A 23,856-nucleotide genomic window follows, 5' to 3' on the forward strand; every position below is an offset into this window, starting at 1 on the left:
AGAGAGGAAGGGAGCATAGTTGGCCATTGAACTTTTTATTTGCTTTTTAAGGCACAGAAATGAATAGTGACATCTATTATTATCTTCTAAGGTCAAGAGAAATGTAGACACACACTGGGGTTGTGACAGTTACTGCTGTGTTCTTGGTTTTTAACCTGGATTGTAAATTAGGCTTTATGTCATAGTCAGGAGACTGTGAGGCTTCTTAAGATGATTCTAGACTGTTAATATTTTGCTAATATTTTAAAATAAAATATAAGTAAGAAGAGGAAGATAGTTTTTGAAAAATCCAAATGTTATTTGATTTTTAAAGAAATATGTTACTTCCAGTATATTAACGTGTGTGTGTGTGTGTGTATACCAGGGCATTTCAAAACACTCATGGAAAATGGAATTGAAAAATAAGTTTCTTTTAGTGCAAAAAATCTTGAAAGCCATACATAGGAAAGGTCTTTTAAAATGTTCATGGAAAATGCCTACTGTGAGAAAGCTATGGATTTCAAAAATATTTGCCTCAAAATAAACTCTGTTCACCCTATTTTTCCATGAACTTTTTGATGGACTCTTGTGTGTCGTGTCTTCATTCAACACAGCTCACTGTTTTTGTTTGGTTATTCAGAGTTATTTTTAAATTAGCAAAATAAATATTTGCATGTAAATAGGTTCTTGCAAAATTCTTGAAAGGGTTATATTAAATAGTTTAGGAATTCTCTCGGTTCCCTTTTTTCTACTATTTTGGCTTGGCAATCCTTTCTTCGTGAAAAGTCAAAGGTAGGCTTCAGCCCAGCGTTTGTCAAAACCACGGATTCTGGACCTGTGTGTTTCCCTACACTTCCTAAGCGCTCTTGGTTTATCAGCCAGCATTTCCCTTGAAGCAGATGGCAATAACCACATAGCTATCCCATCCCAGCTGTCAGAAAGGCAAAGGGACCAGGGCCAATCCTCCTTTGGTAGAACCACCACAGGAAGTGGGGATTTTTTTTTTTTTTTTTTTTTTTTTTTACTAAGTGGTTTGGAGGCTGAGGTGGAGGGAGCAACCTGGGGAAATCTAGGCTGCCTTAGTGTCTCCCAAACCGTGGACAGGACTGGCTCCCCTTTCCAGGTTCTGTAACCAATTACAAAGCACCTCCTCCACCAAGTGCAATGAGAGCAGTCCTTCCTCGGCATGCGTTCACAGCCCTGAGCCTCAGAGGCTTTCTCCCAGCAAGATTCACTGTGATCCGTGGCAGTGCATTGTGGAATTCCAGAGACTTCCACAAGGGAAGAAACTACAGACTAAATTAGAAAGAAACCCAGTGTTTAAAAAAATGAAGGGCACTCATCCAAGAATAAGGAAGAAGGTGGCGGTTCTCTGCTGGGAAGCAGGCAAGAGCATTAGAGTTGTGTGATGAAGGGCTCAGCAAAAGTCAGGTCAGAAGACAGCTTCGTTTTTCAAGTCCTGAAAAACCAGGGGGAGCGCAAGGTGCGGTGCACCACACCACAGAGCAAACGGGGAGCAGAGGGCTGGGCAGTGGCTTGCACTTGGCATGGGAGTCTTAAACCTATCAGTCAAATGTCCATCATTGACAGGTGGGCTTCAAGAACAACGGGCGCATCAAAGCTCTGGATGTGGAATGCTACGTTAACGGAGGATGCACGCTGGATGACTCGGAGCTGGTAGGTGCATCCGAAACCAGCAACGCCCTGGATTGGGATCCCAATGCAACATTTCTGCATGAGTGTTCTTTTTTTTAAAGATGTATTTTATTGTTTATTTGAAAATCAGAGTTACACAGAGAGAGGAGAGGCAGAAAGAGAGAGAGAGAGAGAGAGAGAGAGAGAGAGAGAGAGAGAGAGAAGTCCTCCATCCGCTGGTTCACTCCCCAATTGGCCACAATGGCTGGAGCTGAGTCGATCCAAAGCCAGGAGCCAGGAGCTTCTTCCAGGTCTCCCACGTGGGTGCAGGGGCCCAAGGACCTGGGCCATCTTCTACTGCTTTCCCAGGCCATAGCAGAGAGCTGGATCGGCAGTGGAGCAGCCAGGACTCGAACGGCGCCCATATGGTGTGCCGGCATTACAGGCAGCGGCTTTACCTGCTGTGCCACAGTGCCGCCCCTCTGCATGAGTCTTTATGAAGCATCTTTCTCCAAGCCGTTAACAAATTCTGCAAGCAGTTCAACTCTGCCCTTGACTTTTAGAGGAAAAGAAATGCAGCTCAATGTATCTGAATCTCTCCTTTAGGTAACAGAATTTCTCATACTAAAGCTGGAAAATGCATATAAGATCCGCAACCTCAGGTTCCGGGGCCGAGCATGCATGACGAACTTACCTTCCAATACGGCCTTCCGTGGATTTGGCTTCCCACAGGGGACCCTGGTGACAGAAGCTTGCATCACAGCTGTGGCAGCCAAATGTGGCCTCCTTCCAGAACAGGTGAGGTTGCAAGCAAGCTCGCGCTCAGAGTGCATGGAGAATCAGAGAGGTGGGAGCCCAGCTATGCGGACCCAAGCATCACATTAGAAGGAACTTGCGGCCGGCGCCGTGGCTCAACAGGCTAATCCTCTGCCTTGCGGCGCCGGCACACCGGGTTCTAGTCCCGGTCGGGGCACTGGATTCTGTCCCGGCTGCTCCTCTTCCAGGCCAGCTCTCTGCTATGGCCAGGGAGTGCAGTGGAGGATGGCCCAAGTGCTTGGGCCCTGCACCCCAGGGGAGACCAGGAGAAGCACCTGGCTCCTGCCATCGGATCAGCGCAGTGTGCCGGCCGCAGCACGCCAGCCGCGGCGGCCATTGGAGGGTGAACCAACGGCAAAGGAAGACCTTTCTCTCTGTCTCTCTCTCTCTCACTGTCCACTCTGCCTGTCAAAAATAAAAAAATAAAAAATAAAAAAAGAAGGAACTTACAAGTTAGTCCTGGCTCTGAATTCAAAATAAATTAAAAACTGCCTCAACGCCCTCATCTCCCTCTCTTACTCCCTCCCTCCTCATTCTAGGGTTTCTCTTTTTCTTCCTTTTTAAAATGTGTATAAAAATAATTGGGTTTTTTTTTTCTTTTTTTGACAGGCAGAGTGGACAGTGAGAGAGAGACAGAGAGAAAGGTCTTCCTTTTGCCGTTGGTTCACCCTCCAATGGCTGTCGCGGTAGGCGCACTGCGGCCGGCGCACCGCGCTGATCCGATGGCAGGAGCCAGGTGCTTCTCCTGGTCTCCCATGGGGTGCAGGGCCCAAGCACTTGGGCCATCCTCCACTGCACTCCCGGGCCACAGCAGAGAGCTGGCCTGGAAGAGGGGCAACCGGGACAGGATCGGTGCCCCGACCGGGACTAGAACCCGGTGTGCCAGCGCCGCTAGGCGGAGGATTAGCCTAGTGAGCCGCGGCGCCAGCCAAAATAATTGGTTTTTAAAAATCCAAAGCACCCTGAAGTAATGGAAGTGACAGTGATCACCCCCTTATTCATTCCCCATTCCTACTGGTCAAGAGTAACCTTTATTAACAGTCCCATGTTTCTTGTTCTAAGCCTTTTTTCTGTCTTTATCTGGCCATTTGTATCTGTCCACACGTCTATCAACAGTGAGGTGACATACAGGTGCACATAAATGTTTATCACCAAAATGAGATCCTGGTAGCCCTACTCTTCTGCCTCTTCCCTTTTCTGCCGGACAATATGCATGGCCATCTTTCTGTGTCAGAAGAATGATCGAGTCCATTCTTTTTCATGACTGCACAGTGCTGTGTAATACTATGGATGTATCAAAACTTATTTAGCCACTCCATTATTGGTACACATTCAGGTTGTTACCCATTTGTAGCTATTAAAATGATGTTGCAGGGGACAATACTGTGACATAGCTAGTAAAGCCACTGCCTGCAACACTGTTATCACATACGGGTGCTGGATGGTAGTCCAGGGCTCCACTTCCAGTCCAGTTCCCTGCTACTGTGCCTGGGAAGGCAGTGGAGGATGGCCCAAGTGCTTGGGCCCAGCACCCACATGGGAGACCTGGATGAAGCTACTGCCTCCTGGCTTTGGCTGCTTAAACCCCTTTGTCCCTAAATTCAACAGAGCCTCCAGGTTTGTGACATGATTGTCAGAGTACTTCCTGCACACAAGAGAACACCTAATACCATGCCCAGAAGACAATAGCTATCCTAAGAGGAATCACAGCATGCGTTCCAGGGGTACAAAGGAGGATGATGTCGCATTAGCTTGAGGGGAGAAGAGCCAGAAAGAACTTTCTGGAGAAAATGGCACTTGAGACAGGCCTTGAGGCATGATAGGCATGGGTGGGGAGAAGGTTATTCAGGTAAGTGGGGCAGGCAACCTCTTTGTGGCTCCGTCTATAAAATGAGCACAGAATGACTCAGGGCACAGAGTTCCTGCAGAAGCAAATGAGTTAGCAATCAGGAAAGTACTGGTGTTCATGAACTGGACAGTACCACTGCAGTGTTGCTGCTGGTGATAATACAGCCGGTCCCATGTTGCTATCCGAATGAGATGAGGCTGATGAAAACCGGCATTCCTCGGCAGGCTCAATGTCTTTGAGTATTGCAAGTTCCCAGGATATAAAAGGCCCTCGATTTAAATAAATTTTTAAAAAGACTTCGCCACACGTTCCAAAGGCAATTGGAAGGCTCACAGGAGATCATGTTATTGTCTGCAAAGATCCTCCTCTGGCAGAACAGTATGACAATGAATCCTGGCTTCCCTATGCTGTCCGACGTCCCTGTTCTCTCCTTGGAACCTTATAGGAAATCCCTAAATCCCTCATCCCAATACTTTTCATGGACTAGTCACTGCCCACTACCTTCCACTTCCAGGGGAGGGGAGGAGAGACCCCGATGAGTGCATTGCTGAGTGAGACAAAAAAGAATCCTGATTATTTGGCAAAGAAACAAGCTATTCAAAGAAAAAGAACAGTCCCTGGTTTCCCCCAACCAAAACCTGCACTTCTGTGGAGAAGCTTTCTGAGTCTCTCTGTGGCCATCAGTTTCTGTCTTGCCATCACGATTGACTGGCTTTCCCACCTATTTCAGATCAGGGAGAAAAACATGTACAAAACAGTTGACAAAACCATCTACAAACAAGCGTTCAGCCCTGAGGCCCTGATAAGATGCTGGGCAGAGTGCCTGGACCAGTCGTGCTTTCACAGCCGAAGAATTCAAGTGGACGAGTTCAACAAGCAGAATTACTGGAGGAAGAAAGGCCTTGCTGTTATCCCCATGAAGTTCTCGGTTGGCTTTGCTACAACCAGCTATCACCAGGTAGGACCCGTGGATGGGTACATCAGACACACCCCTGCCCAGTCATTCTCAGAGAGAAAGTCAGAGCTCCCAGAGCTCCCCAGCCACCAGCACTTTCAACAGAGAGAGTAGGAAAAGGCCTCAATGGCCACACACAGGACCAGCAAGTGTGAGACCTGTGGTAGCATCATCCCCAGCAGGGAGGGTCCCCACCCACTCGGCCCTATTCAAACACGGAACTGGAACCTGGAAGGTCCATGGCGCGGTGCTTGCTGATCTCTGGATGTCATGGCTTGGGGGGGAAATTAGGCTTCTCCTGCTCTATGGCCCCAGACACCTGCAGCACTCCACCGAGTACCTGTTAGGTCCTAGGCAGAGGAGCCATTCCATTTTTGCGGTTTCAAGTCTTCTCTCCCAGGAGACTGTGTCCTGTCTGGAAGGGAATGGGGTCCACAAATTTCTCCCCGCTAAATTTGCCATAAATAAATAAAGAAATAAAGGAAAAGGAAAGTCATTTGCAGGCCCCGAGCAGAAGGAAAGAGGAGGGTGGTACATGGACGCTTGCCTTACACAGTACAAGACTGGGGCAGACAAGTCTTCCCTGGGGTCATGGGCAGGAAGGCCATTTGGCAAGCACAGAATGGTTGTTGCCTCATCGTCACTGTTCTTGAAAATCTAGAAAATCTTGAATGCTTTAGGTCCCGCTGTGTGCACACCACTAACAGCTGCTTGCACCTGTACCCAGCTACTGGAAACCAAGCATTCTCATTCCCTCTCTCTCTTTCTCCCTCTCTCTCTCACTCTCTCACACACACAGACTCCACACAACAATAACACAACCACAAAAGCTGCCCTGCCAAAGAAAATTCTCCTCAGGGCAAAATGTAGTTTCCCTAAATCCCTAACCAGCTGGCGGTGTCAGGGGGACTTGAGAAATCCTTGGCCTCATCACTCACTGGCTGGGTGATATTAGGCAGGTCATGTAACCTCTCTGAGCCTTAGCGTCCTCGGTTACAAAATGAGTTTAACAATGGCTGTCTCTTAGGATGGATGATGAATAGGGTTTGGCAAGGTTCCCAGAACACTCTGGGCCTTTTCCAGGCCAGTCCTAAGTTCCTCCCCTAAAAGAGTTCGGCTACACCTCAGAGCACTTGCTCCTCGGCTGGGTAGAGTGAGACTCCCTGGCCTTGTGGGCATGTTCCCGCTCAGGTCCAGCACCCTCACTCTACAACAGGTACAGGAAGGCTGTCACCTTGGCCGCTGGACTGAGTCGGTGGCTGGGGCAGCACTGACCCTGGACAGCTGCACTGTGATTTCTCTGTGACACCAATTCTCTGCCACCAACCGGGTGTCCAGCGATGCAGTTCTCACGCTAGCTAACCTCCGGAGGCTAGCACAGACAAACCCCCCCACCCCCGCCAAGGTCGAGGGCCGACTCCCAGGAGAGTGACCCAATTTCAGACACCAGCTGCACACAGGACGCCCAGGCCGCTCCTGCGCTCCTACTTCCATCTCTCTGGCTGACTGCTAACTGGGGAGTTTTCGCTACCCCCACTCAGATTTGGTAATTTGCTGGAATGACTCACAGAGCTCGGGAAAGCGCTCTGCTTCCAGTGATCACCAGGTTAAGACAGAAGAACAGCCAGTGGAAGGGAGCCACAGGGCAAGGTGGGGGAGGTGCAGCGCCTCCAGAGAGAGACACTGCCGGCTCCGGTACCCCCGCATCATCACCAACCCAGAAGCTCCCCAAATCCATCCTTTAGGGGTTTCGGAGGGTCTCCTTTCAGGCATGATTGATTAGATCATTAGCTGTGGTGACTCATCTCTAGCCCTCCAAGGAGGTGAGGTGGGTGTTGAAAGCTCCTCCCCAACCCCCCAGCCCTAAGCTATCGGGGGCCCCACCCCCGTGAGTCACCTCACTGGCAAACCAAAGACAGCACATTCCAAGTGCTTAGGAGCTCAGCGTCAGGAGCCAGCGACAGAACCCAAATATTTCTTTTTTATTTGACCACACCTACCTTCACCCCAGGGCTGCTCCTAACCTAAACCACAGCCTGCTCTCTGTCTCCACTCCTCTCATCACACACACACTTTCTCTCCATTTGAAAGGCCCCCTGCTTGGCCCCCCAAGTTCTAAATTGGTGCCCCAAGAGTCAGCGTGCTAGGAGCTGAAGGGTGTTATTCCAGGTCAGCCAGTGACTCACAAAGCGGAACACCTGCTCTTTATGCTGGCAGTGAGAACACTGGCCTCAGAGGAGGTCAAAGGCCACAGCAGGCAAAGCCTGCTGTTAGCGGGCCCTTGGCACTCCTGAGTCCCTCCCAGACATCCCTGACCCGAATACACTGAAGATTAAAAACACCGCCTTTCCACGCCTCCAGTGCGGTATCTCTGTGGCCCAGGCCTGCTCCGTGTCTTCCCCGGGACACAAAGATGTGCAAGACCCAATGTCCCCCCACCCTTGGTGAGACTCTCAGAGAAGTCTGTTACCTCCTGCACAGTTTCCTGTGGCTCCGCTGACAATGGACCACACACGGAGTGGCTTAGAACAACAAATGGAAGCCAGAAGTTCAGAATCAGGATGTGAGCAGGGCCAGGCCCCCTCTGAAGGCTCCCAGGAAGCCTCGCTCCTGGGCTCTTCCAGCTTCTGGTGGCTCCTGGCATCCCTTGGCTTGTGGCAGGGATCACGCCAATCACTGCGTTTGTCTTCCTGTGGCTACCTTCCCTGGGATCTTCACGAGGCCTTTTAACAGGACACTAGAATTAAGGATCCTCAACCCAATACGACATCACCTTAACTAATTACATCTGCAAAGACTATTTCCAAATAAGCTTCCATCCTGAGGTTCCAGGTAAACAGGAAGTGGGACACTGTTCACCCCACTACTTCCCGGGTGGGAAGGCAAAATGTTTGGCCGAGTGCTAAGAGGGCAGAGCCCGGGCTGTGAGTCTGAAGGCTGGGCAGACAGGGAAGAATGGGGAGAGGGGGAGCAGGCTCGGAAAAGAGAGCAGTGGGAGGACCCAGAGGCAAGCAGAGGGAAACAAGGGCTCAGCTGGAAAAAGGACTAGAGACTAAAGTCCCAAGGCCCCATGTTGCAATGGTAACCCTTTGCTGACTGCCCCGGAGCAGGCCTTGTCCTCCTAGGTCTCCTGGGGCCCCTCCTGCCACATCTAGTATCTCAGTGGTCACTGCGTGCTGTGGCAGCTGGTTTTCCAGCTTGGGTGGGCTACTTGAAGAAGAACCATCTTTGTGGACCTAGAGCCATCTTTGGGTACCATGCGCAAGTGCTTAAGAATGTTCAACTCCTAGAACAGCCATTGGAACCACTGCTGTCCTGCTTAAACCAGGTTCTTAAGTAGCAAAGTTAGGTTTGGGCACGATTAAGGAGGCTTGCAAATCCTGCCAGAGAAGCGGACCTTCCTGACCCTTCCTGCTCCCTGAGCCTGGTGTCTCGCCTCTCATTCTTCATGCTGACGCTCGCCAGAGGCCAACTTGCACTGAGCAGTGCCTTCTGGGCTGTTTTCCTAGGCTGCGGCACTCGTCCATGTCTACACGGACGGGTCTGTGCTGGTCACTCACGGAGGCAATGAACTGGGACAAGGAATTCACACCAAAATGCTCCAGGTGAAGTAAATGCAGTCAAATCATTACCCTCTCTACTCAGTGTGGATGTGAATGAAACTTGGGGCCCATCTGTTTTTTTTTTTTTTAAGATTTATTTATTTATTTGAGAGGCAGAGTTACAGATAGAAGGAGAGACAGAGAGAGAGAGAGGTCTTCCATATGCTGGCTCACTCCCAAATGGCCACAATGGCCAGAGATGGGCCGATCCAAAGCCAAGAGCCACGAACATCCCCTGGGTCTCTCACATGGGTGCAGGGGCCCAAGCGCCTGGGCCATCCTCTATGGGTTTCCCAGGCCACCATCAGGGAGCTGGATCAGAAGTGGAACAGCCAGGACTTGAACAGGTGCCCACATGAGATGCCGGCACTGGAAGCGGAGGCCCAACGCACTGTGCCACGGCACCAGCCCCTGGGGCCCATCCTTTAAGCTAAGTGACGACTCTCTATGTGCAAACTCAGAGGTCTTGGCTACATAGCTGAAAACCCTCTTATCAAACACAATGGCTGGGGTGGCAGAGAACCCTCCTGGCGAGTGGCCAGGCCCTGTGAGTGGAGATGGTTGTTAGTGAGGGTGCTCTGTGCTGTTCTGATACCAGCAGGCCTAGTTTTTCCATTTTAGACCACAATATTAGGTTGCTGATGTTTTATTTTGACAAGTCAAGTATTTCTTCTATTGCTTTTATTTTTTATTTTTATTTTTATTTATCTTTTTTAAAAATTGATATTTAATTGAAAGGTAGAGTGAGAGAGAGAGAGGGTTTCTGCCCTCTAGTTTACTCTCTGAATGGTTGTGATAGCCAGGGCTGGCCAGGCCAAAACCAGGAGTCAAGAAGTTCCTCCATGTCTCCCATGTGGTGACAGGGGCCCAAGCACTTGCTGCTTTCCCAGGCACAATAGCAGGGAACTGGATCAGAAGTGGAGCAGCCGGGACTCAAACCAGCACCCATATAGGATGCCGGCACTGCAGGCAGCACCTTAACCTGCTATGCCACTACACCAGCTCCCAATTTTTTTTTTCCATTTTTAAATGTAGTTTAGTGCATGCACACAGAAAGTAGGAAGAATATACTCTCAGGAGGAAAAAAAATACAAGCCTTTAAACGGAGTGCATTTAACTTGATGGCGGATTTATGAGACGGGTACAGTGCACACGTGTCCACTACCCAGCCCCTTAGCTCCCGTGGAGTGTTACCCCACGTCTCATTTAGTCCTGAAGGGTTCCTCAGCTCAGGTTCCTGTTAGAGCCACCCTACCCTTGCTCCCACACTTGCCTCAGACACAGGTGCAGGACTGAAGGAAAAGCCTGTCTACTGTCGCAGATAGCAAGGCCCTTGTGGGAAGAACAGCGAACATGACAGGCTGCAGAGGGGCCCCCCAGCCCCTGGGTGCACACACACCTCACACCGCATTCTTCTATCCTTTCCAGTGGCCAATAAATTCCCTCTGGTCTTTCAGCACCAAGAAACAATAAGATTGGCCTTTTTATTTTTTCATTTTGCATCTTTCTGGATAAACAATATCGAATGATTGGCATAAGGCAGAAAGTGGCATTTCTCAGACTTCTTAAGACAGTGTTTTTGCGAAAATTAAAAAGAGTAACAGCAAGAATTGTGCTGTGTTCCGTTGCTTTCCTTACCTCCCTTTAGGATTTCTATTTGTTCGAGAAACTGGAAAGAAAAGAACAGAAAACTGAAGAGTGAACGATAATGAGCAGGGCACTGTGGCCCCGTAGGTTAAGCTGAACCCCACATGCTCACATCCCAGGAGGGCCTGGTTGGAGTGCCAGCTACTCCATTTCCCATCCAGCTTCCTGCTAATGCGCCTGGTGGGAAGGCAGAAGATAATGGCCCACATTCTTGGGTCCCTGCCAATCAACTGGAAGACCTGGATGGAGTTCCTGGTTCCTGACTTCAGCCTGATCCAGTCCTGGCTGTTGCAGCCATCTGGGGAAGGAAGATGGATATCTCTCCCCCCACCCCCCGACTCCTCTCTGCCTTTCAAATCATTTCTTTTAAGTAAACAGTAAATACTAGAGAAATATGAGCATCTCATATGAGCGTAGGTTCCAGTCCCGGTTTCTCTACTTCCAGTCCAGCTTCCTGCTAATGCACCTGGGAGAGCAGCAGAAAATGGCCCAGGTAACTGGGCCCCTGCCACCCATGCGGGAGACCCAGATGAAGCTCTTGGCTCCTGGCTTCCACCTGGCCCAACCCCAGCCATTGTGGCCATTCAGAGAGTGAACCAGCAAATAGAACTGTGCCTTTCAAAGAAAATAAATAAACCTTTTAAAAGAAAAAGAAGACAGGAATTTGTGGCCATATCAAATCCACCTGCAACTGACACTAGCAGATTTCAGACAGAATTCTGAGTCAGTCAATCAATATAATCCCAGTTGTGCGCTCTCTCTTGCTCTCCCCCTTCTCCCCTCCCCCTCTCCCTTTCCCCTCTGCACCTCACCCTTTCATGCCACTGTAACCAAAAATTGCCTAAACACTTCACCTTGGACCATCCCCTGCACACATACAATTAGGAGAAAGGGAATCCATCGCATCCTAAATGTACTAAATGTAAAAAGAAGGACCACTATGAAATATTGCCAAGAAAACACTTTAAATATGCTGTGTGAGGATGAGGCCCTACTAGGAGATAGTTTTGATGCTTATAAATCTCATTATTTTTTACTTCAAAAGTTATTATAGATGGAATAAAAATAGTAATATTATATTATGAAAAGGAGGGACTCAAATCTTCATAGACGTCCACGCTAAACTTGGAAACACTTCTTTTTCTCACAGGTGGCCAGCCGCGAATTAAAAATACCCATGTCTTACATGCACCTCTGTGAAACAAACACAGCAACCGTGCCGAACACGATTGCCACAGCAGCGTCCATTGGTGCAGATGTCAATGGCCGAGCAGTGCAGGTAATTCCTCCCATGTGACTTTGCCCGGCGCGCTTGCCACAGCTCTGATTTTCTTAGCTGGAGGCAGGCACAGTGTCTGGGATTTAGAGAAGTCACCTGGCTTCAGATAACCAAAAGATGAGGAGAGGGCATTAGTTAGAGTTGGGCTGAATGAAGGTGACAAATCACCTGGAATAGGATGCCCCGGGCAGCACGTGGAAGAGTCCAGAGGGAAAGTCTGGCTGTTGGAGCACCCAGATTGATGGCAGGGCTGCCGGCCGCAGCATATGGCTGTCAGGCTTGTCCTGAGCATCTTCATCGCCATGAGCACAGGGCAGCCCCTTAGGAAGAGTCTGGGCCAGGCCTGCATGGGATGCCTCTCACTTCCACTCATCATCTGTTAGCAGAACCAGTGTCAGGCCATGCCTGGCTGCAAGGGAGGCTGGGAAGTGGAGAGGAAGGTAGGATGGGGGCCAGCTTTGTGGCACAGCGGATTTAAACCGCCACCTGCAACACCAGTATCCCAGAGGAACACTGGTTCAAGTCCTGGATGCTCCATTTCCAAACCAGCCCTCTGCTAATGTGCCTGAGAAAAGCAGTGGAAGATGGCCTACCTACTTGGACCCCTGCCACCCATGTGGGAGACACAAGTGAAGCTCTTGGCTCCTGGCTTTCAGCTTTGGCCTGGCCCAGTTCCAGCCATTGCAGCCATTTGCGGAGTGAACCAGCAGGTGGAAAATACACCTCTCTCTCTCTCTCTCTCTCGCTCTCTCTCTCTCTCTCCCTTTCAAATATATAAACAAATCCTTTAAAAAAGAAGAACAACAACAAGGGCAGGATGGATGCTGTGAACAGGAAATCTCTGTACCTGGGAGATTGGAAAGAAGAAATCTGGGTACTAAGTGATGCAAGGCTGTGCAAGTGTCCCCTGGCACAGATTCGCAGAGGAAGGCAGGCAGGCCAGACTCCAGCCAAGCATGCATGGTTCAAGTAATGCACCGTGGAGTTCTGCCAGAGAACTCAGAGCTTTTCTTCTTAGTGATTTTCTGACTGACTTGAATATCCTAAGAAAGAGGATCTGAAAGTAGAAATTCACCTGAACCTATGTTTGCTCAGGAAATGAACCAGGAAGGAAAACCCTCCAGTCACTGATGCAAGGGCAGGGGCTGTGTTGTTCTCTCTGTGTGGCCACTGTATCAGGGTCCAGCATTCTATGCACATGTTCTGACCTAATCAATAAGCTTGGATATTCTTTCACACAAATCTTAACCACTGGGCTCTTCTCTAACATGGGTTATCTTTCTTCCTTCAAGAACGCTTGTCAGGTCCTTCTGAAACGTCTTGAGCCCATCATTAAAAAAAATCCAGACGGTTCATGGAAGGACTGGGTGAGTGTTCCACCCCGTTACTACAGATGAGAAAAGCAATGCAGACCAGTGCTGAGAGGGCACCAGAGGACACAGCCACCCCAGGTAGAGGCAGTTCCTCTCAGTCCCTAGCCCAGTGATAAGCCACGCCCCAAGCTTCTTCCCCAGCTGAGTGGATTTCCGTGAAAGGACCGAGTCACAAGAAGTTGAGAAGGCTGCTGCAGGATGTACACTGGGCATATACAGCGAGAGCACACAGGAAACAGCAGTCACGGGGAGGAACAGAAGTCTGGAAAAGTATCCAGAAAGACTCACCCACTGTGCTTAGGTAGGAAAGAGGGAGAAACACTTGTGCCTTCCTAAGTCACAAAAAGATACTGAAGCTTCCAGTAGGGAGGAGGGAAACTGAAAGGCCTCATTGCTATTGAATGCCTCAGAGGAAGTGATTCACTAAATCCACCTTTATAATATCCTACATTATTTCTTTAGAACAGAAAATTCATACTTCCTTTCTAAAGTTCTAACATTTGAGAATGAAGCCTCAGATAACTTGTGAATCAAGCCCCTATACCACGGATTATGTAGCAGGATTTCAGTTTCTTTCTGTTCAATCCAGACTTCTGAACTCAATCAGAAAGAAACTGGTAGCATGCCAGCTAAGGAAGCCCATAGGAGGGTGGACTCTGTCATGGATAGCAAAGCACCAGAAACAATGGTCAGATGTCAATTTCAAAATGCAGAATATTTTCATTTTTACCCATAAGATGATATATTTGTTTTGACTAAATATGCGCATTCTACAGATTGGAGCTGCATTCGAGAAACGAATCAGTCTCTCAGCCACTGGATATTTCAGGTAAAAATTACAATAATGTCTTGACTTAGTTAAGAAAATAATGAGGTAACCCACTCAGTCCGGGTCTCAGTTCTCTCATTTGTAAAGTGAGTTTTTATTATGTGACTACTGAGGTTCTTTCTGGTCCAAAAATTTTGTGATTTCATATAGGCCTTTGCATCATGACCAAAGAAATATTAAGTCATAAAAATGCCCAATTAGGCCCAAAAAAAAAGAAAAAAAAAAAAACCTGACTTGTATGTGCAACATCTAATCATTATTTTCTATTCTCTAGTGTGAGTGGTAAAAAGACACTATCATTAGAAATAAATGGCAACTCCACAAATCTCCCTCCCTTTACCATAAAACCTTTTTTTGTTTTGAAGCCCTTTGCTGGGCAGGAGGATAATTACCCATCATTCCTGGAACATCTGTGAGTGAGAGGCCCACAGGAAATGATGCTGAGTGAGTGGAGCACAGAGAGAAGAGTGGATGGTCAAATTCAAGAAGTGTAGGACATTAGTTTATAGTACAAGGAAACAAACTACCGACACACACACACACAGACACATGGACACACACACACACGTAGCAGTACAGTGAGTCCTCGTGAGAAGAGGAAGGAAGGAGGGAAATTGACAGTCTGGTACTTGCACCTGTTGAGCTCTGCATGCTTCAGTTCAGTTCTGCATAAAGAGAGCAAAATTGAGCTCTGAGGACAACCTCCAATAGCAATGAATGCATTGCGTTACTAGCTCTTGTGTTTTTTTGTTTTGTTTTGTTTTTTTAAACAGCCCTGAATTACATCAGCCCCCTGTGCTGTGAGTTTAGTTATCATTGTTTTAGGGATTCCTCTGGGAACACAGAAAATTCAGCTAGAGTTCTCAGTGTGTAGACAGGGCTAAAGCTCAAACCCCAGCCCGTCAAGATAGCGGTGCACTGTGAAGTCCGAGCCAACACAGCAAGCTGGCTTCTCCCTCTTTTGCACTGTCACTGCTGGACCAGGGGTGCTCTTGTTACTATGCAGGCAGATGATGCGCAGCTGGGATGCAAGTACAGGGTGGCTGTGAAAATGGGTTTCAAATGAACGCTGATCAAATGAAAGGCTATCGTGAAACCTCAATACTGTCTTAAATAAATCAACATTATTTATCCCTTCCACCGCCAAACTAAAGGCCTTGATTTCTTTGCTCAGGGGTTACAAGGCCTTCATGGACTGGGACAAGGGGGAAGGGGACCCATTCCCCTACTACGTCTACGGAGCCTCCTGCTCGGAGGTGGAAATCGACTGCCTGACAGGCGCTCACAGAGTAAGTGGAGTCTAACTTTCCTCTGGGCAAGTTCAAACCACAGCAACAAAACTGCACTGTGCAGGAAGTAGCCTGGGGCCATGATGTAACACAACAAGGGTCTTTCAATGTCACGGCAATGTCCCGCGTTCTGGCCTTCATGTACTGATCCAGTAGGAAGTGTGCCCGGCAACCTAAAAGGGTTACAAAACATTCTATTCTTAAACAAAGGGCAACTTGTGTGAAATAGTCTGGAGCGAACGCTTTGCACGGTGCTAATGTGTCCCAAAAGTCGCTTATCCCAAGGGTACCTCTAACCTCTAAGGAAGTAGCTGGTGGTGGGGGAGGGAGGTGACAGAACGTTTGTGCTTGCTGTTCAATGGAGCATTCAGGAAGCAGCTATTGGAGACAGGGAGTCATGTTTAACCCACAGTCAGTGACTTGCGACACAAAGGATAAACCCACCAATACACCCCAGGTGCCATGCTGGGGAGTAGAGATGATAGAAACTTAAATAGGATACAGCAAAACCCACGATAGAGTAAATTGTTCAGAAGTCTACAGAATGCACCTATGACGTATCTAAATAAATTCCATACACAAATGATTCCAACATCATCTCGAGCCACCTTGCCCCAAAATAGAAATGATCAATTTTTTTGTAAAAACTGACGAATGGAACTTACCAAAATGTCTTTCATTGCCCCATTGTTGGTCAACTCTGCTACCACTTAATTTATAAGTAATTTAAAAAAAAAAAAAAAAAGGTGAATGAAAGAATATCTTGGAGCAGTTGCCCTTATATCCCATTCAAGTTTATCCTTAGGACATGTTAATATTGTCTCTAATTTTAAGTTAGTTAGATCATTTCTTTTTTTATATACAGTTAGACAGTGAGAGAGACAGAATCGTCTTCCTTCCATTGGTTCACCCCCCAAATGGCCGCCACAGCCAGCACTGCGCCAATCTGAAGCCAGGAGCCAGGTGCTCCCTCCTGGTCTCCCACACAGGTGCAGGCGCCCAACCACTTGGACTATCCTCCACTTCCTTCCTGGGCCACAGCAGAGAGCTGGACTGGAAGAGGAGCAACCAGGACTAGAACCCCGGCGCCCAATGGGATGCTGGCGTCACAGGCAGAGAACAAAGTGAGCCACGGCGCCGGCCCAAGTTAGATTATTTTCAAGAAGTAAACTTGTGGAGCTGGTGCTGTGGCATAGCAGGTAAAACCACGGCCTGCTGTGCCAACATCCCACATGGGTGCCATTTCCAGTCCTGGCTGCTCCACTTCCGATCCAGCTCTCTGCTATGGCCTGGGAGAGCAGTAGAAGATGGCTCAAGTCCTTGGACCCCTGCACCCATGTGGGAGACCCAGAAGGAGCTCCTGGCTTCTGATTGACCCAGCTCTGGCCATTGTGGCTCTTTGCGGAGGGAACCAGCTGATAGAAAATTTCTCTCTCTGTGTGTCTGTCTGTCTGTCTGTCTCTCTCTCTCTCTCTGCCTCTCTGTAACTCTGCCTTTCAAACAAATAAATATTTAAAAAAAAAAAAAGGCCGGCGCCGTGGCTTAACAGGCTAATCCTCCGCCTAGTGGCGCCGGCACACCGGGTTCTAGCCCCGGTCGGGGCGCCGGATTCTATCCTGGTTGCCCCTCTTCCAGGCCAGCTCTGTGCTATGGCCAGGGAGTACAGTGGAGGATGGCCCAAGTGCTTGGGCCCTGCACCCCATGGGAGACCAGGAGAAGCACCTGGCTCCTGGCTTCAGATCAGCGCAGTGCGCCTGCCTCAGCAGCCATTGGAGGGTAAACCAACGGCAAAGAAGACCTTTCTCTCTGTCTCTCTCTCTCTCACTGTCCATTCTGCCTGTCAAATAAATAAATAAATAAAATAAGTAAACTTGTGTGATCACAGATTGCTCATGATTATTTTAAAATCATGATAGCTAGTGTTTTGCACATCATTGCATACATCGCTAATGATAATATCTGCATGCTATGGTGTAGCAAACAAAGAAGCCACGGATGGTAGCAGGCAACAAGCCTGAGAGTCCTGCCTCAGGCCCCTCTAAGCGCAGGTGTCAGGATCTCAGCACACCTACAACTGGTTTGAGGCTGGAAAGCTGTTTTCTGACCCTCCACCCTACCAGTCATGTTGCCAGATTTAGCAAACAAGAATATAGAGGGTGGATATTTGGGTGCAGTGAGGTAAGCCACTGTGTGGGTACATCCCATATTGGAGTGCCAGTCTGAGTCCTGGCTGCTTCACTTCCAACCTAGCTTCCTACTGATGTGCCTGGAAAGAAGCAGATGATGGCTCAAGCACTTGGGTTGCTTCCACCCAAGTGGAAGACCAGGATAGGGTTCTTGGCTCCTGGCTTTGAGCTGGCTGAGCCTTGGCTATTGTGGCCATTTGGAGAGTGAAACAGCAGATGGAAGGTCAATCTCTCTGTGTCTCTGTCTGTCTCTGTCTCTCTCATGTTCAAATAAATAAGTAAATCTTTAAAAAATACAAGAATATTTCAAAAAGTTTTTTAAAACATAAAAAAATAAAAATACAGGATGTCCAGTTAAATTTGAGTGTCAAATAAACAACAAATAATGGTCTGGTATTTATGTGTCCCATGTAATATTTAGAAAATAGTTATTTTATCTGTCAATTAAACCTGAGAGCCTCAGTATAGGTGGCCTTGTAGGGATCTTCCAGAATTGATGATGAAAGAAATGGTAAAAACTTGTCTTCCTTGTGCCTTTCAGGTTATTTACAGTTTAAGGTTTCAATATCACTCTGTGCCCTTAAAACAGTTTATCTCTGGGGACAGGCATCTTGTCTAGTGTTTAAGATATAGTTTGGAATATCCATATCTCATACGGAATACCTGGGTGCTCTGCTCCTAATTCCAGTTTCCTGCTAAGGCACACCCTAGGAGGCATCAGGTGATGGCCCAAGTAGTTGGGCGCCTGGCACCCATATGGGAGACCTGGATTGAATTCCTGGCTCCCAGCTCCATCCTGGCCTAGCCCTGGCTATTGTGTGAATTTGTAGAGAGAATCAGCATATCTCTCTCTCTCTTTCTCTCTCTCTCTCTCTCTCTCTCTCCCTTCCATCTGTTGATCACTCCCCAAATGCCAGCAACAGCCAAGGCTGGGCCAGGCTGAAACCAATGGTAGCCTGGATCCCAACCCAAGTTACCCACATGGGTGGCAGGGTCCTAAGTTTGTGAGCCACTACCTGCTGCCGCCCAGTGGTGCATTACAGGAAACTTGATTGGACAAGGAGCCAGGACTCTAACCAGGCACTCCATTATAGGAGCATCCCAAGTGGTGACATAACCGCTGGGCCAAACACCGCCCCCTGTATCTTCTAATTAAAGAGAAACCAGAGAACTTAAATGGCAGGCTTCTTGTTGCAGGTTGTTTGTGGTTGGTGAACTAAAGTATTTGTGTATTCAGTGTCTGCACAGCCGTTTCTTTCTGCTACCCAACACTCATAATGCAGTACATGCCAAGTTCCAAGATAGAAGTAAGTTGAAGGCCGGCGCCGTGGCTTAACAGGCTAATCCTCCGCCTTGTGGCACCGGCACACCGGGTTCTAGTCCCGGTTGGGGCGCCGGATTCTATCCCGGTTGCCCCTCTTCCAGGCCAGCTCTCTGCTATGGCCCGGGAAGGCAGTGGAGGATGGCCCAGGTCCTTGGGCCCTGCACCCCATGGGAGACCAGGAGAAGCACCTGGCTCCTGGCTTCGGATCAGCGCGATGAGCCGGCCACAGCGGCCATTGGAGGGTGAACCAACTTTCTCTCTGTCTCTCTCTCTCTCACTATCCACTCTGCCTGTCAAAAAAAAAAAAAAAAAAGTAAGTTGAAGGCCCACTGGAGAGGTATCCAATCCCCTTGCCAATGCGGGTAGAGGCTGGATACAGACTGGGTCCAACAGCCAGCGTGGTTTGTTTGAGAGGCCAATTTGAGTGGAAAGAGAACTGCCAAATCCAAAGGCCTAAGTAGACAGTAAAAGCCTGGGCCCTGAGCCTGAACAGAGAATGATGATGTTCCCAGAATAAGCACACTGGACAGTGGTAGGGCAGAAGGGAAGCCCAGAGATATGCCTGGGGTGGATCAGAGGCCCTGAGAAGCTTCCTGTGGCTCCTTAGCAAGAAGACAGAAGGGCTGGAAGAGCGTGGTTCTCAGAGAAGGAAGCAGATGGGCAAAGTCGAAGGTGATCTCAACATTTACCCATGCTGCCTTCCAAGATCTTGCAAATCCCCAAATTCATGCACACCATGATAGCTACCTGATTTCCTCAGTACAGTAGCCACAAGTCCACCTGCATGAGGCCATCACGAGGACTAGATGAGCTCATGACTTCTACTCTTTTTAGAACAGCAAATCCGTGTTGAGAAGCAGAGGGACCATGAGACTCAATGATTTACCAAGTGACTCACTCATAGAGACCAACAGCTCCTGGACTTTGGAGTCACTTAGAGGGGTCAAAACCATGCATGCAGAAGAGTCACGGTTGTAGCACTAAATGTGGAGCGCCTAGCAGATGGTGACAGGGTTCTATGCAGTATTAATGAACCAGCAGGAGTTCTACCATAACTGGAGACCACTTGAGTCATTCTTCAAATATTTAATCCAAGTGTCTATGGATTTTTGGTTTTGACAGAAAATCAGAACGGACATCGTCATGGATGCATGTTGCAGTCTAAATCCAGCTATTGACATTGGACAGGTAGGCCCACGTAGGTTGATGCCCCTTCCTGAGCGAGGGTGTGGGATGGGAAAAGTCCTTCTCAAATGGATACAGTGTCAGCATATTAGTCAGCTAGTCGTTACTACAAGGAAACGCCTGAGACGGGCCGCTTAGGAAGAAAAGAGGTCTGGCTCCTGGTTTTAGAGGTTCAAGTTTAAGATCAGGCAGGCCCCATCAGGCTGGGCCTGATGTGTGTGGATGGAGGATCACAATGAGCTGGGAAGCAGAGAGAAGCTAAGGCAAACTCAGCTTCAATAAACAACTGTCTCTGGAGAACTACCTTCTAATAGCAATCCACCAGTGGCCTAAAGGCCTTGCACTGGGCAGACCTCCTAAACACCATCGGTAGATCAACTCTGCAGCCTTAATCCATTAGACATTAACAGCAGATTTTGGGGACCAAAACCCCAATACGTGAGCCTTTGAGGGACACCCAAACTATTACTCATGGCATGTGCAGAGTATACATCCCTGCCTCTCAGTATAAAGCCACCAAGACACAATTCTGGGGCTGAACCCTAACAATCTAACTTGATCTCAACCACTTCCCAATGCCATGATTGGATTAAATAATGTCTACCTGCTTGGTACCATTAACCTAAGATGCTGGGGCCTAAACTCCTGGCTTCTGGGGTGGGGCAGGGGGGCTTCAAATACTCAAACCACACAAGTCACAGAGCCTGCAATTGTCTCCCTTCAGATCGAAGGTTCCTTCATTCAGGGAATGGGCCTTTACACCACCGAAGAGCTGCACTACTCCCCCGAAGGCGTCCTTCTGTCTCGGAGCCCGAATGAGTACAAAATTCCAACCGTCACTGACGTCCCGGAGGTGTTTAATGTCTCCCTGTTGCCATCATCACAAACCCCGCTGACCATCTATTCATCCAAGGTAAGCACTCCCACCTGCTCCCAGCCCCTGTAATGGATCAGGGGGCATAGTAAACGGAAGTCAATGGACAAAATAAAAAATAAATGTGGATTGTGACCCAGACCAGATCATGGGAGACTGCTCAAATTTGGAGCTGAATCAGATAGGAAAACACTGAGCTTCGGGAAAGATGAGTTTGTGCCCAGTGGCTGTCACAGGCCAGCATTTTATTAACATCCTCTTTCACAGAAAGCTCTGAAATTCATCAGAGATTTTTTTGCTTCTTAGTAGCATAACATTTTTCACTGAAGGACCTAAAAATGCAAAAGTAAATGGAACTGAGGGCAGGATGCCACCAAAATCTTAGACAGCAGTGACCGTGTGTACAGAACCCTGGACTGGGGCCTCAGGTGACCTGGGCTCCCACCCCAGCCCCACGACCCCACTGTCTGGAGCCTCAGAGCCTCAGATCCTCAGCCACGCCCAGGAGTGAACTAGAGCAGTGGGTCTCAGCAGGGAATGTGATTCTGCCCCACCCCCACCCCCAAAGACTATTTAGCAATGTCTGGTGACATTTCTGATGGTCATGACCGGGGATATAGGAAGCAGTTACAAATGGTTAGCAGTCAGGAGCGTAGCTAAGCAGCCCTCAGTACCAAGACAGACAGTCCCTACAACAAAGATAGCCCAGCACAAAACACTGGGAGTCTCAGGAGGCCCAGACATCAACCCTTAATGGCTGCTGAGATCCTTGAGTGCAAATTGGAATAAAGGTCAGGCTTGTTTGCCCACGAGCCCCACCCTCAGAGTAGAAATTTCATGTAACTGTCATGCCTCTTGTTTAAGTGTGCTTGACAATCTTTCCAGAGCCTTCTTGCCAGGGGTGGTGAAATGATTTAAAACAAATAAAGAATACAATCATGTCTGGAATCATTTCATCATTGTATCACCAGAACCCACTTCCACACACACCCCACCCACCCACCGGAACCTCCTCTGGACCTATGGGGGTGAGTGCAGGGCAAATTTGAAAGGAAAGACTTTTTTTGAATTCTCATTGGACTAGAAACCACTTCAAGGAGAAAAAGCAAAAGGCAGCTCAGAGCCCACAAAGAGCAGCTCTCCCAAAAGTGACGTGGCAGACAGGACCCCTTGTCCCTGGGGGCTGTGGCCAGCCCCGCCCTCATCAGGACTATGGGTTTGTAGGTCTGCCGTGAGGTGCACCATGCAATAATTACAGAACCCACCGCACCAGCTTCGACCCTCACAACACCCTGTGAGGTTGCTAGCATTGCATTTGTTTTGCTAACACGGAATAGAGGCTCAGCGAGGGGCTCTCACACACCTGGAGCAGCTCAGGTTCTATGGGCCAGGGTTCAGACTTGGTCTCTCTAGTTCAGGGTTGCATACAGGGGGCTGCTGGCCTAATCCAGCCTGAAGATCTATTTCCTTGACCTACATAGTGTTTTTTAAAAATCAGGGCATTTTACATTAAAGTCTAAGTGTCTAAATTCTCTTGAAAAAAATGGGGTGATTTGGTCATTTTGATACATTCCTGGAAGGTGACATTAGCCAGAACCAAAGAGGACGTGGGTGAATCTCTACTTCACCTTAGTCCCCACTACTCCTTACTGTATTCCATGTGCTCACATCATTCATTTACATTTCCTGCCTCTTCCTTGCAGATGATGGGTTTGCAACCTTGCTCCGATAACAAAGTCTACTCTTTCATTTAGAATACCCTGCCAGACTCCTAATGAGACATTTTTCTCTTGGTTTATGAAGTTGGCTGGTTCAATTGAATGAATGTTCTCTACCAAATAGCATACCTTTCCCTCACCCTACTCTCTCTCTCTCTCTCTCTCTCTTTCCTAAAAGACTTAATCCAGACAGGATTAAAGATCTAGGAAGTTGGCCGGCGCCGTGGCTCAACAGGCTAATCCTCCGCCTTGCGGCGCCGGCACACCGGGTTCTAGTCCCGGTCGGGGCACCGATCCTGTCCCGGTTGCCCCTCTTCCAGGCCAGCTCTCTGCTGTGGCCAGGGAGTGCAGTGGAGGATAGCCCAAGTGCTTGGGCCCTGCACCCCATGGGAGACCAGGAGAAGCACCTGGCTCCTGCCATCGGAACAGCACGGTGCGCCGGCCGCAGCGCGCTACCGCGGCGGCCATTAGAGGGTGAACCAACGGCAAAAGGAAGACCTTTCTCTCTGTCTCTCTCTCTCTCTCACTGTCCACTCTGCCTGTCAAAAAAAAAAAAAAAAAAAAAAGATCTAGGAAGTTCAGGTGACTGGAATTTTTAAGAATACTTGCGCTTCGTCGGTCATTAAGTCAGTCAGCTAACATTTTTTGAAAACTTTTTGTGTGCAAGACACAGTGCTTTGGGTTGGGGACACAATGGTGAACACAACTTAACCCTGCCCTGTGGTAGCTTGTCATCTGATATAGAAGCTTCTAAACACATGTGTGTTCCTGCAGGGCCTCGGAGAGTCTGGAATGTTCCTGGGATCCTCTGTCTTCTTTGCCATTGCCGACGCAGTGGCGGCAGCACGCAGAGAAAGAGACATGGCCGAGGACTTCACGGTGAGGAGCCCAGCCACACCGGAGCGGGTTCGGATGGCCTGTGCAGACCGCTTCACAGAAATGGTATGCAGATATTTATTTTTCCACAAGATCCTTTGTCTCTTTCCTGATTCTTAGATCTCTTGGGCAAATGGATCACCGAACAGTCGCGGTGTGTGCCTCCATGAAAGGAAACCACACAGCCAAGCCCACCTTGCCGCGGTGCAGTAATGTTATCTCTTGAAAAGCATCCCCGTGTGTTAATTTGCTCATCCCAACACCCTGAAGGAGGGCCCTTTGTCGTGCTTAGAGACTGACAGCTAACTGGGAAGCAGCCTGCTTCCTCCACGCTGGTGACCGTGTTCTCTCCCCGACCTGACCGGCCCTCCCCCTGCGCGTCAACAAAACACACACCAAAAGAGCCCATGTGTCTAGCGCGTTTGGTAATGTCACTCCGC

General features: G+C 48.7%; 1 protein-coding gene across 1 annotated transcript in view; it reads left to right on the forward strand.

Annotated features, from left to right (window-relative positions):
- Positions 1-23,856, forward strand: part of LOC133763299 (aldehyde oxidase 2) — a 76,215-nt gene that overhangs the window by 45,160 nt on the left and 7,199 nt on the right. Inside the window, exons 24-34 of the mRNA XM_062196767.1 lie at positions 1,570-1,656; positions 2,221-2,412; positions 5,010-5,237; positions 8,744-8,839; positions 11,634-11,762; positions 13,055-13,129; positions 13,912-13,964; positions 15,139-15,253; positions 19,886-19,951; positions 20,673-20,861; positions 23,315-23,482. Of these exons, the coding sequence (XP_062052751.1) occupies positions 1,570-1,656; positions 2,221-2,412; positions 5,010-5,237; positions 8,744-8,839; positions 11,634-11,762; positions 13,055-13,129; positions 13,912-13,964; positions 15,139-15,253; positions 19,886-19,951; positions 20,673-20,861; positions 23,315-23,482 (1,398 nt within the window). The remainder of the gene's footprint in view (positions 1-1,569; positions 1,657-2,220; positions 2,413-5,009; positions 5,238-8,743; positions 8,840-11,633; positions 11,763-13,054; positions 13,130-13,911; positions 13,965-15,138; positions 15,254-19,885; positions 19,952-20,672; positions 20,862-23,314; positions 23,483-23,856) is intronic.

Source organism: Lepus europaeus, chromosome 1 (genome assembly GCF_033115175.1).
Source record: "Lepus europaeus isolate LE1 chromosome 1, mLepTim1.pri, whole genome shotgun sequence".
Lineage (NCBI taxonomy): Eukaryota > Metazoa > Chordata > Mammalia > Lagomorpha > Leporidae > Lepus > Lepus europaeus.